Source organism: Polypterus senegalus, chromosome 14, assembly GCF_016835505.1.
Source record: "Polypterus senegalus isolate Bchr_013 chromosome 14, ASM1683550v1, whole genome shotgun sequence".
Taxonomy (NCBI): Eukaryota; Metazoa; Chordata; class Cladistia; order Polypteriformes; family Polypteridae; genus Polypterus; species Polypterus senegalus.
Genome location: NC_053167.1, coordinates 96,957,023 through 96,975,541, shown reverse-complemented (window position 1 = coordinate 96,975,541; position 18,519 = coordinate 96,957,023). Strand labels below are relative to the sequence as shown.

The 18,519-nt window shown below is 36.5% G+C and overlaps 1 protein-coding gene across 1 annotated transcript in view; it reads left to right on the top strand.

Annotated features, from left to right (window-relative positions):
* usp33 (ubiquitin specific peptidase 33) overlaps nucleotides 1–18,227 on the top strand; it is a 66,026-nt gene extending 47,799 nt beyond the window's left edge. Inside the window, exons 16-23 of the mRNA XM_039736040.1 lie at nucleotides 2,216–2,396; nucleotides 3,389–3,515; nucleotides 4,253–4,422; nucleotides 5,887–5,968; nucleotides 8,500–8,608; nucleotides 9,951–10,053; nucleotides 12,133–12,201; nucleotides 15,583–18,227. Of these exons, the coding sequence (XP_039591974.1) occupies nucleotides 2,216–2,396; nucleotides 3,389–3,515; nucleotides 4,253–4,422; nucleotides 5,887–5,968; nucleotides 8,500–8,608; nucleotides 9,951–10,053; nucleotides 12,133–12,201; nucleotides 15,583–15,740 (999 nt within the window). The 3' untranslated portion in view covers nucleotides 15,741–18,227. The remainder of the gene's footprint in view (nucleotides 1–2,215; nucleotides 2,397–3,388; nucleotides 3,516–4,252; nucleotides 4,423–5,886; nucleotides 5,969–8,499; nucleotides 8,609–9,950; nucleotides 10,054–12,132; nucleotides 12,202–15,582) is intronic.
* The last annotated feature ends 292 nt before the right edge of the window (nucleotides 18,228–18,519 follow it).

Here is an 18,519-nt window from a genome sequence, read left to right as displayed (position 1 = left end):
GTGGTCATGCGTCGCAACCGAAAACCCGTTTTTTAAAGACTGCTTACTTCATTGTGTTTTAACCTCAGTTGTAAAGGATTGTTTTAAGGATCCCATGGGATACCCTCGCAAACCGTTTTAGACGCTGCATATGGCGATTCACCTCCGGCGTGGCTCCTTCCTGCGTGCTCCATAGGTGTCTTACTTGTCGGCGACGTAGTGAATCCATGGCCCTTCCGGCGTGCTTTCCATGGGTGTCTTGCCTTTCCATGGGTGTCTTGCCTTAGTGGATTATATATATAAACTAGCAAAATACCCGCACCTTGCAGCGGAGAGTGTTGCTGGCATACATATATATATATACACACATATATATACACACAGTGTTTACATATATATATATATAGACGCGTGCATTATGGAGCACATGCATGCAATGTGTGAAGCTTCTCAGCTGTGCTTGTGCTAAGAAAAGGAAACATTTTAAAAATAATGTAACATGATTGTCAATGTAATAGTCTTGTGACCGTTATGAGTGTTGCTGTCATCAAGGATTTGATTAGCATTATTTCTTTCAATCAGGCTCGTTTTTGGAGGACGTGTTGTGTTCAAGTTTATTCCGTGTTTGTCAACCGCTTGTAAAGATAACAGGTTTCATTCATCGAAGTGTTCACCACCCAAATCGGAACTCGTGAATGTAAGATGTTCAACAGGCATTCCCGGTAGTAAGTTGTGGAAATTGCCTGTGAATATTTAGCGGTAGCGTGTGTATGAACTTAATTTAATCTTTTCCAGTCCTGCAAAGTCAGTTGACGCGAGCCACTCGGAGTACATGCATCGAAGCTTCTCAGCTGTGCTCGTGCGATCTCGCGATTTCCACGACTTTATTTAATGTTAGCTAAGACCCGGCACTTCAAAGTTTCTTGCTGCAGCAATTTTAACTCTGCAACAAAGTGATCCAAAGTCTCGTTTATACATCGTGTCTTCTCATTAAACTTGTATCTCGTGAATACCATACTCGTCGTAGGCATGACAAACGGCAGCAGGAGTGTGTCTATAAACTTAATTTAAACTTACGGTTCACACCGTGCTTTGTTTCCGCAGTTGTATAATTCGGTTTTTGTTCAGCACTCTTTGCAACTGTTGCTTTTTGTCTGTGCACAGCATCAGTTCACGTGAGCTGCTCGGTGTACATGCATTGAAGGTTCCCAGCTGTGCTGGTGCCATCTCGTGTGATGTCCACGGCTGTATTTAATGTTAGCTAAGACCCGGCACTTAAAAGTTTCTCTTGCAGTTTCGGTGAGTTTGTGCCAGACACCACCCTGACCATTTCATCTTCCTCTGCATAAGCACAGTCCTTCACCCGTGAATATTTAGCGGCAGTGTTTCTATTGGATTGCCGCTGATGGACGGCCTTATATGGGCAGGCACTAAATTACGTGGGAGGCGTAACTCCGCCTCCCACGGGCATCGAGCAGAAGTCTATTATAGTATATGGACGAAAAAATAGGTTCCAGTTATGATCATTACGCGTAGAATTTCTAAATGAAACCTGCCCAACTTTTGTAAGTAAGCTGTAAGAAATGAGCCTGCCAAATTTCAGCCTTCTACTACTACACGGAGAATTAGTGATGAGTCAGTGAGTCAGTCAGTCAGTCAGTGAGGGTTTTGCCTTTTATTAGTATAGATTCTGGGCGTCCCTGCCCCCCATATGTTAATGTAGTCTATGGACTCAACTGTATATGGAGCCTGTCATGTGATGTTGTGAATTGTTCTTCTCTGACACAGTGCACTGCAATGATAAAAGTGAAAGATTTACACCTTCAACTGACTAAAACCTCATTTTTAACATTCCTATCATTTATCTACTTTCCAGACAAGCTAAATTCATTGCATTGTTGCAGGAAGTTATAGCACATCAAGTAGTTTTAATTTCTCATCTTCTTTTCTGCTCTCTTCAAGTGTCAACTCTGGTCAGTCAATGCTGTACAATAGGTATTATTCAGTCATTAACTACATTTGTTTTAGCATCATAATTTACAGATCTGTTTCTCAAAGAGTAGATTAAATTAATATTTAGGATCGATATGGTTCCTTCCTGTACTTCACAATACATTATGTAAAAGTGGAGAGGTACTTAATCTGAAAGTGCTTTCACATATCACCACTTCTAAATTATTCTTATGCATTATTTTCTTGTCTGACACTACAATTGTGTCTGTCCACATTTCAACAGATTCTCTGCATTCACCTGAAGAGATTCAGACATGAGCTGATGTTTTCTACCAAAATCGGGACCCACGTGTCTTTCCCTTTGGATGGGCTTGACCTACAGCCATTTCTTGCTAAGGACAGCACAGCTCAGATCTCAACTTATGATTTGCTGTCAGTCATCTGCCACCATGGAACAGCTAGCAGTATGTAGATGTCATTTTTAAAGTCTTTTTAAATATTTAGAGTGTAAAGAACAGACTAAAATGTGAATATAAAGGTTTACAGGTATATTTTGTTGTGTTGAGTACATGTCTAGAAATGTTCTACTTTAGGTCTATAATGTTTATATGTGCACCTGGAATACTGCAGTTAACACTGGCTTCCATGTTCCAGTAAGGAAAGATTCAGAGAATAGAAAAGAAGTATTAGATTAATTCTGGGACTGAACAGAAAGTCCTTGAGGGAATGGCAGAAGAAATAGAATATAAGCCAGCAGAGCATACCAGGAGGCCTAGGAGTAACTTCATCACTCAGATTACAATTAGTATACCTGATAGTAGTACTCTGTGGGCCATCAAATTTCAACATTTCTTTGTAGACACTAGGTAACTGACGTGTAATATAGGATTAAATGTACTATTCTCATAGCACAATTTTAATGGTACTTTTATAGTCTCTGTGGTTAATATTAAAATTCTCCACTTCTCAGTGTTTAAGTTATGTGCCTTTTGTGGCCTTCCTAACACTCTCATATAAGCAAAACATTAATTTTCAGGCCATATTTCACTGTGATATAATAAATATTTCTCCCATTTGTCAGCTACTCAGAAATGTATTGCTTAATGATTTTGCTTCGATTTACTTCTCAGATGTCCATTATTCATTTAACTTTTGCAGATTTAAAACTAAACTGTGCAGAAAATATAATTTCAAAAGGCATTTATTGTTTATTCTTTTTTCTTAAATGATGTTGATTGTTTATGTTTAAAAGTAAGGCCAGATCTGCCTGCATGCTGTTGCCACATGCCTATTAAAATGGAATGACGCTGCCCACAAGAGAATACTATTTCAGATTTTATAAAGCATGAGCAGCCAAAAACAGAAATGTCTGCTAAACTGCTTGTATCGAAACTATTATACTAACAGCACACAATATTTTCACTTCAATCACCCATTTTCTTTTTGACTTTGACAGGTGGCCATTACATAGCATACTGCAGAAATGATCTGAACAACCTGTGGTATGAGTTTGATGATCAGAGCGTTACTGAAGTCTCGGAAACAAGTGTGCAAAATGCTGAAGCTTATGTGCTTTTCTATAAGTAAGCAAAGGCATTTTTTCTTAAAATCTTCTGTGATCCTAGTTTTAAAAAAAAAGTTTATTATATTAGGTTTGTCATTTAAATCTTACTTTATGAGTCATATCTCATTGATATATGTGGTTTAAGTAAGAATGTAATTATCTTTTTCTGGAATGTGTTATAAGAAATGAATGGGATTCATTGCATATTTGGAAATAAGGACCTAAAAATCCAGAAGCGGCCAAACATCCAAATAGGGCACAAGGCAGGAATAAATCCCTGGGCAGGCGCACACACACACACACACACACCCACACACTAGGGACAATTTAGAATCACCAGTGCACCTAACCTGCATGTCTTTGGACTGTGGACCTGGAGGGAACCCACACAGACATGGGGAGAACAACCCACACAGACATGGGGAGAACCTGGGAAGCAAACCCGGGTCTCCTAATTGCGAGGCAGCAGCACTACCACTGCGCCACCGTGCCGCCACTGTTTTGAAGTCACTTTTATAAATTATTATAAGGTAATACATTTTCAAATTGACCATACTATTCATATAGCATAACTGTGAAAACCTTGTCACTGTGTTCACAGAGATATGTCATTTAAATTGGGCCATTTCTGTTAAAATTCCTAGGTTACCTGTTGTCATGAAATGAACCTGAGCCAGACAGCTGCAGACTTTGAAATAAGCAGCTAAATTCCTGCCTTAAAGGAAAAATCCTTTGTCTGTTTGTATTGTTTAACAGAAAGAGCAATGATGAGCCCCAGAAGGAGAGGAGAAGAGTGTCTAACCTCCTTAACATAAATGAGCCAAGTTTGCTGCAATTCTACATCTCTCGACAGTGGTTGTTGAAGTTTAAGACATTTGCCGAGCCTGGCGCAATTTCTAACAATGATTTCCTTTGTGCTCATGGAGGTAAGAGAAATCAGTACATGGCGCCTGCAAGGAGAGATCAGCTCAGAGATTGCAATATTTTTAATGAAACCTTGAATTATAATGGAGCTTTCTTTAAACTGCTTCCTAGAGCAACTTCATAGAGAAAGATATAAAAATAAAGTAATTACGGTATAAAAATAAAGTAATTACGGACCTTATTATGCACACACATATTGTAGTAATGAATCTAATGAAGGGTACTCAGAAATGCTCATACCAATGGGTAATTTGCGTAGTGGCAAACACTAAAGCTACGTGTAAACTATCAAAGAAGTTTTGATCTGCATAACTTGTGGTTTTTTAGCTAACTCATAAAATGGAACCTTACACTAAATTTTCATTAAATACAATCTGGACGAGATAAGAGTCTCTAATCTAAGTGCTACTGTACTTACATTTGGCTTGAAACAAAAAACTGCTAGTTATGCTTTTTGTTATTTGCAGACACAAGCGGTAAATATATTTTTATACACTCCACTTTTTTCACTTTGTGAGCTTCAGTTGAAGTCATACACGGAGGCTGCTGGAATGGCTGCCACTCGCGGCAGCACTGGATATTCAACTATAGCATGGATTTACCAGTTAATCTAAATCAGTGTTATTTTGCTCTCTCTTTTATTGTGAACATTAGATAAAAACTAACTGAAGTTTTCATTCAGGTTATAGTTTTATACTGCGTTATCATTGCTGATTTTGGGACATGTTTTTTATCCAGGTTGGATGATTTGATTAGGTCCCACCTAGACTTTTTTATTTAAGTGCACTTTTGTTATAATAATCTTTTTTACTTATTTAAATATAGTTAAAGTAAAAATGTACTTAAGAAGTGTTGTGAATAGGTAATTACAAGTGACAAGTTATTAATAGCACATGATTTTCTAAATTAATCTGCCCTTGACAAACATTACCTCACTGCTAATACTGCTTTCAGCAACCTTATTACTGCATTAACACATAAGGTACTCTAATTTAAAGTTCATGCATTTCAATAATTTCTAAATATATATTTTACTTCACTTCAAATCCCATAGAGAGCACACACAAAAGCAGATACAATTTTATCACAGTAAGCAACCCTGACGAAATGCTTTTTGGCTGTACAAGAGACCAACATCAGCAGACAAAACCAAAACAAGCACGGAATAAAACACAAAACCTCAACACAGAAGACACCCCAAATCTGATGTAGTTACTGTTACAATGCAGATAGCCTACATTTAAATACAGAATTTAGCACATTCTCACCTAACAGCTTTAAAATGTATTGCAGGTTAGGCTCATCAATAAAATATCAAAGAATACATTCTAATAATGATATTTTTAATTTATGGACTTGTTTTTCTGTTCTCTATTGAACTGTTTAAACCACACAGAAAATATTTTTTATAAATCTTGGTTTTATACTGCTTGAGTCAGACTTTACATCTGCTTTCTTCTTCACAGGTGTTCCACCTCATAAAGCTTCTTATGTTGACGACTTGGTTTTGATGCTTCCTCAGAACGTATGGGATTATTTGTACAGTAGGTAAGTAACAGTAATTAGGGAGTTCAACATGGCAGACCTCAGGGGATCATTTTAGATATTTTTGTGCTTGTGTTTAGTTTATTTTATTGTAGGACTTTTCTATTAAATATTGATATTTATAATTACCAAATAATGATTATTCGTGATTCTTTACAAATGTTTACCTTCTAAAATGTTACCTACTATTTACTTACAGTACATGACCTATCTTTATAAATACATATTCATATGCTTTCTTTTAAATATCATGTGATAATAAGCTGTTTACAAATTATTTCTCACACAGTTTTCTATAGAAGTGTTTTTATGACTGAAAAATGCTGAAGACTTTCTCAAAGTACTTGCATATACGTGTATTGTGTTATGCATTTTATATTGTCCAAATTAATATTTTTACAATTTAAACAGATTATATAACTGACACAATATCACACACTGAGTCAATAGTAAGATATTTAAATTGTAAAACTAGATCCTGAACAAATATCATCATGTACCATTGGATCCAAGAAATAATTGTTTTGTAAAAGTTCATGATCTTCATCACCTTTTTGTAATGTAGAGCAAATCTGAATCTATGTGATGCAACAGAATTGGATGCATCCCTGATAATGCTAAAGTCTACATAACAATGCCATTTCTCATAATTTTCCACTGCATGAGTACATGCTTTTACTTTCTCGTATAAGGAAAGTATTGTAATCATCCAAACATTCGATGACGAGATTTTGATGAATTCCGATGTTTTAGATCTCCCTAACTTTCTTGTATACAAAGTATGGGGAAAGTATTGGAATCCTCCAAAAATTACATTTCACGTTTTTGATGAATCTCGACGTTTTAGACCTCCCCGAGTCCAAAGATACCATTTTTGGAATTATGTCTATGTGTCTGTCTGTCTGTCTGTCTCTCTGTGTGTATATGTAAGCACGATAACTTGAGTACGCTTTCACTTAGGTCAACCAAATTTTGCATACAAGTATTAAGTACAAAGCGTAGATTTCTTTCAACGTTTGGGCTATTCCCGCTAACTGGAAGGGGTACTTTACCTTTTATTCGTGTAGCTGCAGAGTCCAAGTTATTCAAGTTTACTTTTATAATAATTGTTCAATGCATTATTAATCTGATTTGATTTCTTATTTATGATTCTTTTTAATGTACATAATATAAACATATAATCATTGTCTTACGGTTTAGTCCTCAAATATCCATCCCCATATCTGAGTATACAAGAAAGTCTAGGACTGACCACTCACAATTTTTGTATTTAGAAAAATACAGCATTTACTAAGAATTAAGCAACTTAATTCCTACATTGGATATTTTTATATTAATTATTGTCCCGTCTTTATCTTTCACAGTAAATGATTTCTGTTTTATTTATCCAGTTAGCCTGTATATACAACTCCTTCTTTTTTAAACTTGAGCTTCCTGTGAGCATGTTTCAAGCATACTTGGAATCAAACCGAGAAAGTGGCTTATTAAAAAATTGCTTTTCACATTCCCAGGAGAGGGAAGGGCCTGTGTTTCCATACCAGAGAGCAAGCAGAATGAAGTTGGAAATGCCGGCTGTGCAAAATAGACAGTGTTACATGTAAAAACAAATGGGCACTAGCAAGAAGCCAAACAATTAGTGAGTGTTAGCAGGTTTGAGAACTTTATCTGGCTCTTGTCATATTATGTTCAAGTCAAAACAGATTGTGTTTTAGGCCAACTGTAGTGTGTCAGGTCTAAGTTTTCAGCCTAATCGGTGTTCTGTTTTGTATTGCAGTAAAAGTGCACCAGTGCCCGTGTAACACCATCAGGCAGTCTTGTTGCATGCAAACTGTATAACGATTCTGCTGTGATCTTTACAGATGTTTACAAATGGGAAAATGTTTAATCTGTTTATATCTGTTTACTTGAATTAATTCTGATGTTAGTCATTCATCCTTTGTTGTATTTTCCATTTTATGTCTATAGTGTTCTTGTCAAAAACATAATACACAAAATAACATCATTTACTCAGTCCCACTTAATCCAGTTAAGGGTTGTGAAAAACTGGAGCTAATTCCAGAATCACTGTAGCAAAGAATGAACCAGCCATGGACAGGAGTTAAGTCCTTTTCCAGGCCCACTCATGCGCACACCTGCACAGGTTAACATTACTATTGCATCACTGGCTATATGAAGAAACTGGAGTACCTGAAGGAAAACTCACTCAAACATTGAGAAAGACATAGCTTCAGACTCCACATGGACTACGTCTAGGTGTAAGATTCAAACACAAGATGCTGAAGCTGTGATATAGCAGGGCTTACCAAATACTTGATTATCCAAAATGCAGTCCACATTCAAAATGATGGCATAACTTACACTTAATTTTATTTACAGTATGTAGCCCTAGATGTCACTTTCTTCTACTTCATATACACTGAAAATGCCAAGATGTATTCAGAGAATGTTCAACTTATGCATCAGGTGCAGATGTTCTGCTTGCATGAATGTTACTTTACAGAAGTCAAAATCTGAAGTTTCTTTTTTCTCTGAAGGTATGGAGGAGGACCAGCTGTCAACCATCTCTATGTGTGTCATACCTGTCAGAGTGAAATAGAGAAGCTTGAAAAAAGGAGAAAAAATGAATTGGATATGTTTGTTCGGGTATGCATTATTATTTTGTGGCAATTTTGCTGGATTTGATTGTGAGTGATCAGAAGACCACATTCAATTATAATTCAAACCCTCAGAATTTCTCTTTCATGTATTTATTTCATATTGAATAGACATACAGTATGCATACAGTAAGGTCAGTGTTACATTTTTAGAGTCGATATTAAGAGAAACCAACAAGTATAGTGTCAGATTCAATGTAAGAAAAAATGTGGATTTACTGTGCAACAAAAGAACATTATTGTGAGACATTATGTCACAGGGGGAAACGTTATAACTAATATTTTACAAAATTATCTTTCTTGCTTGTGAATTTAGTTGATACCAACCATCTTATTTAATTGTGTGAAGGCTGATTTACCATTTTACTATTCTCTAAAGAAGATTATAGAAATCATTTAAAGTCAGTACCTAGAGTAGAGATTAGTCATCCTATGAATGTTTAATGTACTGCAGTAATTCTAATATAACTATCTGAAAATAAGCATCAGTGATCAGTTTCATGTACTTATCGGAGCAACCATAATGACTAACGCATTTTTGGTATAATAACATGCATGCCAAAATAAACAAAAATATAGTATGCTTGTGACTATAAACAAATAGGCTTATTCATGAATGTGTGCATCAATTTTCAAAATTAGGTAATGCTGTTAACTGCACTATGGATTACATACATAAAATATATTTTAGTATAGTATACTTCATTAAATACTCAGACTCATATATTTGTATTCACTTTATAAAATTGTTGTTTTGATCTGATATACATTACTGAACAGGTCACTCAAAAAATATTTTTGAAGTTATTATCTGGGCTTTTAAGTGCGTGTTTGTTTGTTTGTAAAAATAACAAATATACAAAGAAACATGGATACAATAAGAAGTAATAAGAATTGCTAGTGTCTTATGAGATGGCTAGAACAACGTCATTTTAATTAAGTGCCCAAACCTCTCCTTGAAGCACATCACACATTGTGTTTGTGAAGTCCCACCAAGCGTACGGCCGACCCACATTAATACAGAAAAAAGATTGTTTGCAAAATGGTATATTCTGTTATTATTTGCCAGTTTGATTGTTTTGCTATTTATTGAATTATGAAGGTAGAAATGTCTTAATTTGTATATAATTGTTACTGTTTTAGGTGATCTTTTTTAACATCTTCTTGACCTGTTACTTTACTAATGGATGTAATCTTCTGTAATGCAGTGAGTCAGGAGCTGGTTATCTTTTTTTGTGGGATTTACAGGCTTGGGCGCCCATGTAGTAGATAACACCTCTGCTAATAACAATAAAGGTGATAAGAGATAACATAACTCTTTTTGTGAACAGTTGAACAAAGCTTTCCAGGAAGAAGATGCCCCTGCAGTGATTTACTGTATCAGCATGCAGTGGTTCAGAGAGTGGGAAGGATTTGTGAAAGGCAAGGACAATGGTAAGCTGATGTTGAATATGTGCAATTATTAATGAGCCCTGAAATCAGCTTTACATGGCATGAGGCAAAGATTTAGTTCAGATTACAAAAAATAATATTTAAAAGATTTTCATGCTTATTTTTGTTTAAAAGAGGGGCATAATGTTCAGTTTACTTTCCCTGTACTACTAGCAGCTTTTTTTGTACTACAGTAAAATGCAAATATATGTAAAGCCGTATAATCATCTGAACACCATAGAATTTTCTTGGTTTATTTAACGTGAATATTTTCACTGAACACTGTGGTGGACCGCCGGGGCCCTCACCCACCCTTATGTAAGCCTTTGGCACAGATGACTGACAGAGGGCAGCCTCCTTGGCTTGCAGCTGGGACACGGGGTTGGAGCGTGGAAGCTCAACCCTGCTGGGGCCCATGGCCTCCCCCAGGGGGCACCTGGACGTTATTGAGCCCTGTTTGGCAGCACTTTCGCCACACCAGGAAGTGCTGCTGGAAGGTGGCTGTTGGGTACCCAGAGTCCTTTTGGGTGTCCTCTAAAAGGAGCCCGTCATCTTTACTCAATGGCCAGTGTCGGGAGGAAGAAGGGTAAAGCCTGTAAGGAGGACGGGAGGCGAAGGGACTGTGCTGTACTGGGTGTTGTGGACATTGTGCTCTTGTGGGGAGCGAAGAAAGTGCTTCCCTAGCTGTAAAACAAACGTGTGCTGTGTGGTGAAACTTGTGTCCTGCCTGTCTGTGCCGTGTTAGGACGCCTGTACACGCTTCGGCTTCACAACACCTCATTATCCTCATTTCAACAGTATGTCATAATGCTAGTTCAGCGATAATTTCAAAATTATTATAAGATGACACAGTGAGATTGTTTAACTGAATTATTCAACAGTGCAAATCCATTCACAATATTAAATGGACATGCAGAGCTTACATTTAATAACTTTTCCAGATCCACCCTTTACTTCTAGGCCTCATACGTAACTTTACACTCGTTGCAAACCACCGCCCATCTTCCCAGGTTATGTTTTGTATTAATTCTATAGAGAGTGGAACTTTCATGTTTTGTTCTAGGCATTTCGTCATTCCACAGTGATCATTTTACATATATAAACACTTTTCTGTGCGCTCAGATTCCAATACTTAAGGGCATTTATCAGCTATTGTGGCGGCCTTATGTGAAAACGGAAAACATTTCATGATTTTTATGTGTTTCATTCTGAGTGGTTTCTTTGGCTTTTGCAACCTTTTTTCAAGGTGTTATGAACCAAAGTGGTTAGTATAACTTAAGTTATTCTGTTGAAAAGTGTAAAATATGGATGATTTAAATAAAGACTACAGCCCCCTGACAGAGCAGCCTCTTGGCGGAAGTGTTGAAGTATTAAATCCCACAACTGCCCAACTCTGAACATATCATGTACAGTATGTACTCCATGTTGTTGTTGGTTTTTTTTAAGAATGTGTATGCGAAACGTGCTTATTCCATTATCCATTTGTGCAGAAATCAAAGCTCATTATGACAGTATCAGATGGAAAACAGTAGCCAACCATACAATTGTCAGTTACAGTACATGCGCACATTCATTCATTATTCTGGGCAACAAGGATGTTTTCTGTCGACTTAAATCAGAGTTTTCATGGAAAACCCAGGTAGATACAGGGAGAATATACAAACAGCGCATTGGGCTCGACATTCAGATCTGACCAGTAAAGTTGTACAATAGCCATGCTTACAAGTGTGTGAAAATATCATCCTGAATGTATCAACTTGTTAAATTATAATGGACATATAAAGTGTTTCTCCCAGAAAGGTTCTACGTAAAGTAAAGTCTGACTTGGCATTTTCTCCATCTTTTCTATCATCACACAGTAACAAGTAATCATTTTTGGCCAATTAATTTCTATGGTGTTACTACTCAAATGATTAATTTACTATTGTGATAGATAAGGATTAACTATGTACTGTATTCCCTTGTATACAAGCATATGTAGATATTTAAGTGCATGAAAATAGAGACCTCTCACGATTCTCAAGATCATTTTACTTTATTAATGGGGATTTCTATTTTTTTTTTACTTCTGTGTCATATTAGAACCTCCTGGACCAATTGACAACACCAAGATCGCAGTGAACAAAAATGGTCACATAACGCTCAAACAAGGTAAATACTCCTTATATAAGTTATTTTGGCTCAGTTGTCAAAGCTCTAGAGGATGCCGTTAAAAAGTCTGAATACCGAGTGTCCTGCTCTTTATTATCATTCATTGCATAGAATAATAAATGTACAACTGTTAGTTTTGAATAGTAGGCCTGTGTAGGTTAGACAAAGAGGCTCCTCATTTTTAATTTCCATTTGCTGCACCATTGATGAGATGTTAACTGCTCACCACCGTATTATTGCTTTTTCTCGAACTTGGCATATTCCGATCTGTTGTTTGGCAACTATTTATAATTATGGCAATATTAATCTTGAACTACTAAAATTTGACTTGGCTATGGTAAATTTCCATCACAATTGCTTTTTAAAATATTTTTTACAGTTTCCCTTTATGTTTAATTATGGTAAAGTATTGTATCCATCTTTCAAGGATCTCACTGTTTGGAACAATTTCTGAGCAATATTAAGTGCACAACATTTTGGCACTAACAGACCTTTGCCAGGGAATTTTTTGCTTTTGCACAGGAATAAAAATGATTTCAAGTCAAAATTTTTAAATAGAATATGACAATCATAAAAAATTAAGGTAACAGAGCAGTTGTCTCAAATTGATTTCTCAAATTAATTAATTGATTGATCTAATTAATTAATTCATTTCTCAAATATTTCCCAAATTATTCTCAAACTAAGTAATTCCTTAATTCATTACATCGCTATACACTCCTTTTGTTGTTACTTGCCCTGTAGAATACACGTGTAACCCACTCACTGCACCCACCATTCCCACTCAACCACATTGGATTGTGCTATACCCATTTAACGTATTGTGTGTCCCAGACGCCTAAAATCAGCCTTTAATCAGTGCTGAATAGTTCCAGTTTGTTTATTTATTGTATGTTTTTGTTTCAACTGTTTGTATTTATTCTGTATTTGCTGTTCAGCACTCTGGGACCTTTTGCCTATGGAGGGTGCTATATAAATAAACTACTACTACTACTACTACTAAAAGTTCATTAATTGGATTAGCCATAGGATTCGCTTAGTGTGCTTGGAAGCTTTCTTATTCAATTATCATATACAGTGGTGTGAAAAACTATTTGCCCCTTCCTGATTTCTTATTCTTTTGCATGTTTGTCACACAAAATGTTTCTGATCATCAAACACATTTAACCATTAGTCAAATATAACACAAGTAAACACAAAATGCAGTTTTTAAATGATGGTTTTATTATTTAGGAGAAAAAATCCAAACCTACATGGCCCTGTGTGAAAAAGTAATTGCCCCCTTGTTAAAAAATAACCTAACTGTGGTGTATCACACCTGAGTTCAATTTCCGTAGCCACCCCAGGCCTGATTACTGCCACACCTGTTTCAATCAAGAAATCACTTAAATAGGAGCTGCCTGACACAGAGAAGTAGACCAAAAGCACCTCAAAAGCTAGACATCATGCCAAGATCCAAAGAAATTCAGGAACAAATGAGAACAGAAGTAATTGAGATCTATCAGTCTGGTAAAGGTTATAAAGCCATTTCTAAAGCTTTGGGACTCCAGCGAACCACAGTGAGAGCCATTATCCACAAATGGCAAAAACATGGAACAGTGGTGAACCTTCCCAGGAGAGGCCGGCCTCCAAAATTACCCCAAGAGCGCAGAGACGACTCATGCGAGAGGTCACAAAAGACCCCAGGACAACGTCTAAAGAACTGCTGGCCTCACTTGCCTCAATTAAGGTCAGTGTTCACGACTCCACCATAAGAAAGAGACTGGGCAAAACGGCCTGCATGGCAGATTTCCAAGACACAAACCACTGTTAAGCAAAAGAACATTAGGGCTCGTCTCAATTTTGCTAAGAAACATCTCAATGATTGCCAAGACTTTTGGGAAAATACCTTGTGGACTGATGAGACAAATGTTGAACTTTTGGAAGGCAAATGTCCCGTTACATCTGGCGTAAAAGGAACACAGCATTTCAGAAAAAGGACATCATACCAACAGTAAAATATGGTGGTGGTAGTGTGATGGTCTGGGGTTGTTTTGCTGCTTCAGGACCTGGAAGGCTTGCTGTGATAGATGGAACCATGAATTCTACTGTCTACCAAAAATCCTGAAGGAGAATGTCCGCCATCTGTTCGTGAACTCAAACTGAAGCGATCTTGGGTGCTGCAACAGGACAATGACCCAAAACACACCAGCAAATCCACCTCTGAATGGCTGAAGAAAAACAAAATGAAGACTTTGGAGTGGCCTAGTCAAAGTCCTGACCTGAATCCAATTGAGATGCTATGGCATGACCTTAAAAAGGCGGTTCATGCTAGAAAACCCTCAAATAAAGCTGAATTACAACAATTCTGCAAAGATGAGTGGGCCAAAATTCCTCCAGAGCTGTAAAAGACTCATTGCAAGTTATCGCAAACGCTTGATTGCAGTTATTGCTGCTAAGGGTGGCCCAACCAGTTATTAGGTTCAGGGGCAATTACTTTTTCACACAGGGCCATGTAGGTTTGGATTTTTTCTCCCTAAATAATAAAACCATCATTTAAAAACTGCATTTTGTGTTTACTTGTGTTATATTTGACTAATGGTTAAATGTGTTTGATGATCAGAAACATTTTGTGTGACAAACATGCAAAAGAATAAGAAATCAGGAAGGGGCAAATAGTTTTTCACCACTATACCTGTTATGAATATAATAGTCTGCACAATTTAAAAGCTGTTGCCAGAATGAAAGCTTGTATAGTTGGTTAACTCTTACATAGTAAAAAATAGAAATGTCTTTAGAACTGTGGGCAAAAAAAATGACTCGTATAAGTGAACTGTTCATGGAAGAACAACTAATACAACCAAAATGAGTATAAAACCAAATTACTAGCTTTAACAAAGTGTGTATAAGACTAGATAACGTTCTAAATCAAAATGTATTATGTACAGTATGTGTGCAAAAAAGAGGTGTTTGTGAAAATCTATGCTGCGTATATATATATATATATATATATAGACACACACACTGTATACACACCACACACACACACACACACATACATATACCGAGAAGACTTACCGTCTGTACACAGGGACTTTGAATCCTGGACTCTGATGTTATGATACAAGAGTGCTAACCACTGCAATACCATGCTGCCTTTTTTCTATGTTAGTATTATTTTATGCAGGTGGCCAATGTTTGTCACAAGAGTGATGGGTAAAGTAGTTCAAATTAATATTAGCACTAGAAAAATCTCATCATTGATGAAAACTAACTAGTCCAACAATAATTTTTGGAGTTTCTTGAGCAGTGGTCCTGAATCTGCCCAACAACCTGTACTTCCTGCAGTGCGACATGTTGAGGTTGCTGCTGGTAGATAAACTGTGTTTTTTAAATTAACAGGTGCTGATTCTGGACAAATTTCAGAAGAGACTTGGAACTTCTTACATTCAATTTATGGGGGAGGACCAGAAGTCACCTTACGGCCAAACATACCACATCAAGAAACAGAAACCTCCCACACAGAAGAGAAAATCGAGGTGGAAACCCGTGCAGTGTGATTTGCTCCCTCTCTGCCATCAGCCCAGAATTGCACTTCAGAGGTTCTATGAGCATTCCTAAAAGGAAATGTTTCCATCTTTAAACAATATGGGCATTGGTAATACTGACAATCATGGGAAAATGTATCAAAATGGTTTGCTCTGTAAATATTAGAAACTGTACATTTCTAAATTTCTGTAAAATTGTAATAGAATCTATGCTAGCATCATGTTGAGTTTCAGGTTCGGGCACTGAGACACAGATAGACTATGATTTTCCCCTTTATTATAAGCTAATATTTATGTAATCCAAATTGCATAAAGAAGATAATAATGGACTAATAAGGCTTTTCTTAGGCATAAATTATTGTATTTTATCAAGATTTTAAACTCTTCTTGTTGTTAGGGAAAATATTAGTGCTGAAGACATAATAAACAAAACTAACTTCCTATGATTTCTCAGGAAAGAACGGTCTTTTGCACTGTATTAAAAGTAAAGCAGCAGCATGCTTTCGTATCAAATGCCTGCAAAAAAAACCAAATTAAGTATATTTAATATACACTGTTACCTTCCTTTTTATACAGCATTTTTTCTTTATGCTACTACTTTTTTAGATGTTGAAGTATAGTTTTTTGGAAGGCATGATCATAAGAAACTAGAAAAACCAATGAAATGAGATGTTCAGATTTTTTTTTTCTAGTGTTCAGTTTATTTGCATGGATATGCAGTTTACTGACAGAGAATTGACATGTGTGGAAAATAAAGCCGCCAGCTCTGAAAAGGTGTATACAATGTGCATAGCCGTGAGTGTCAAGATATTTTCCATGTTGCCTCCCGAAAAAGGAAGATTGTGTCTATGTATATAGGCATGCCGTTTCTTATATGTTGTAAAGTTGGGGGTGGGTTAGGGTGGGGGACGTTGTATTGAATTGCTCTAACACATTGAAAAATACCTGTGGAATGCTTACCGTAAAATATTTTTCCTTCTATGGTTAATATGATAACAATTCAAGAACAATGAAACAATAAAAAAAATACTGACCAAAACGTGTGTCCCTTTTCACAATCCTTAGAAGTGATTGGATGCATTGTTTGAAAAATGAAACAAATTTGGCTAATGTTATTAATTTGAATTTTTATTGTTTTATAGTTAAACAAGTTGTTAAAGGAGTTGCACGTATAATGGTGTGCATTACACTGGTAGTAATGACCAACCAGTACAAATTCTGTCATTATGTCATTTTTACTGTAGCTTACTTACTGTGTTGTAGTGGAGGGGTGTGGAGTGGGCATTTCATTACCTTCTGGTGCAACGTGGCATATGGCACTACAACTATGGAGCTGGAAAAAGGAGGCCAAGGATGAACAGTAGGCCTTTTTTGTGAACATGAAAGAACTGATGGAACGTGGTAGTTGGCTGTTTTGAAAAAAAGTATGAAATGAGTATAGCTGTACTGAAATGCTGACACATGAAATGATTTACATGCACTCTCTCGCATCTACTGTATGTTTCTACTCAAATGTGAATTGTTGCCTCTCTATTCTCCAGACAATTTTACAATAATCACCGAAAAAAATATCACTTCTTCACGTGTACTTTCAGTACGTGTAATTAAAAAAGATCATACGCTAATCAGAAAATTAAGTAAAAAAGTATATAAAGTCACCTGAACTTACATTGCAGTGTTTTCTGCACATTTGGAATAAAAGTACACTGCCAGCATCGGTTTGACATGGGAAAAGGAGAGCACACAAGGTGGCACATTCTCCAGTCAGGCACGTTTAGCGATCATACTGTTCCCAAATCCTACCCGTATACAGGCACACCTCTTCCAAGTGGGCCAGGGCATGGTACAGTTGGCCCAGCACAGAGCGATCACACTAGTCAAACAAACTAGACTTTGCAAGGTTACATGCAGACAAAAGTACTCGGGCAGGGAACGAATTGCCAGTGTGAATACACCGTAAATTTCAAGATACTTACATAAAATGAATAGTAGTGAGTGTGTCTGGATCTGGAAATTACGTATTTAAAGCATTTATAGATAAATTATTCAAGTGGACAGAAATATCTCTAAATCTTAAGAACATAATGTAACACCCAGGAAATCTACTGAAGTAAATAAATATAAATTGGTAGTATATATGAATAAGAATCTAGGAAAGTAGCATTTCATTCATTATTGGAGAATATACTTCAGGGAAGTTTCTAGAATGAGAGGCAGAGAGCGGTGACTGACTAACCTTGCGCAGGCACCAATACACATGAAGTGAGTGAGTGAGAGAGAGAAAAGGTGTACATTGGGGGAAAAAAAAGTCACATGGTAACTCCAACTTAGATAAGCAGGATTTAAACGGACCAGAATCGCGGCGTTAAGAAAACAGAGGGTCTAGCTGTTTTTTTTTCCAATTTACGACTGTCGAGCAGAGAGGATGAAGCTGCTAAACAAACTGTGGACTAACGGGACTGATTTTGGAGGATATTTTGTTCTTTGTTGATACGGGGACCCCAATAAGTAGGTATGTTATAATAATCTAAGCAGGGATAGAAAAATGGAATACTAAAAGTGACTCATATTTTGACCTCTGCACTTTGTTTTTGAATTACCTGGATTCATATTTAGATTGAGAGAGAGAAAAAAATACATTTGTTAGACACATTTGTTGAAACATTTGGCTTAACAAACTCTTATGTATGTTTATTGAATGCTTTGTGTAAATAGTTGCATTATAATGTATGTATACATTTGTATTTTGTATTTATTTAATTGATTTGTTGGAATTAACAAACGAGTTGTG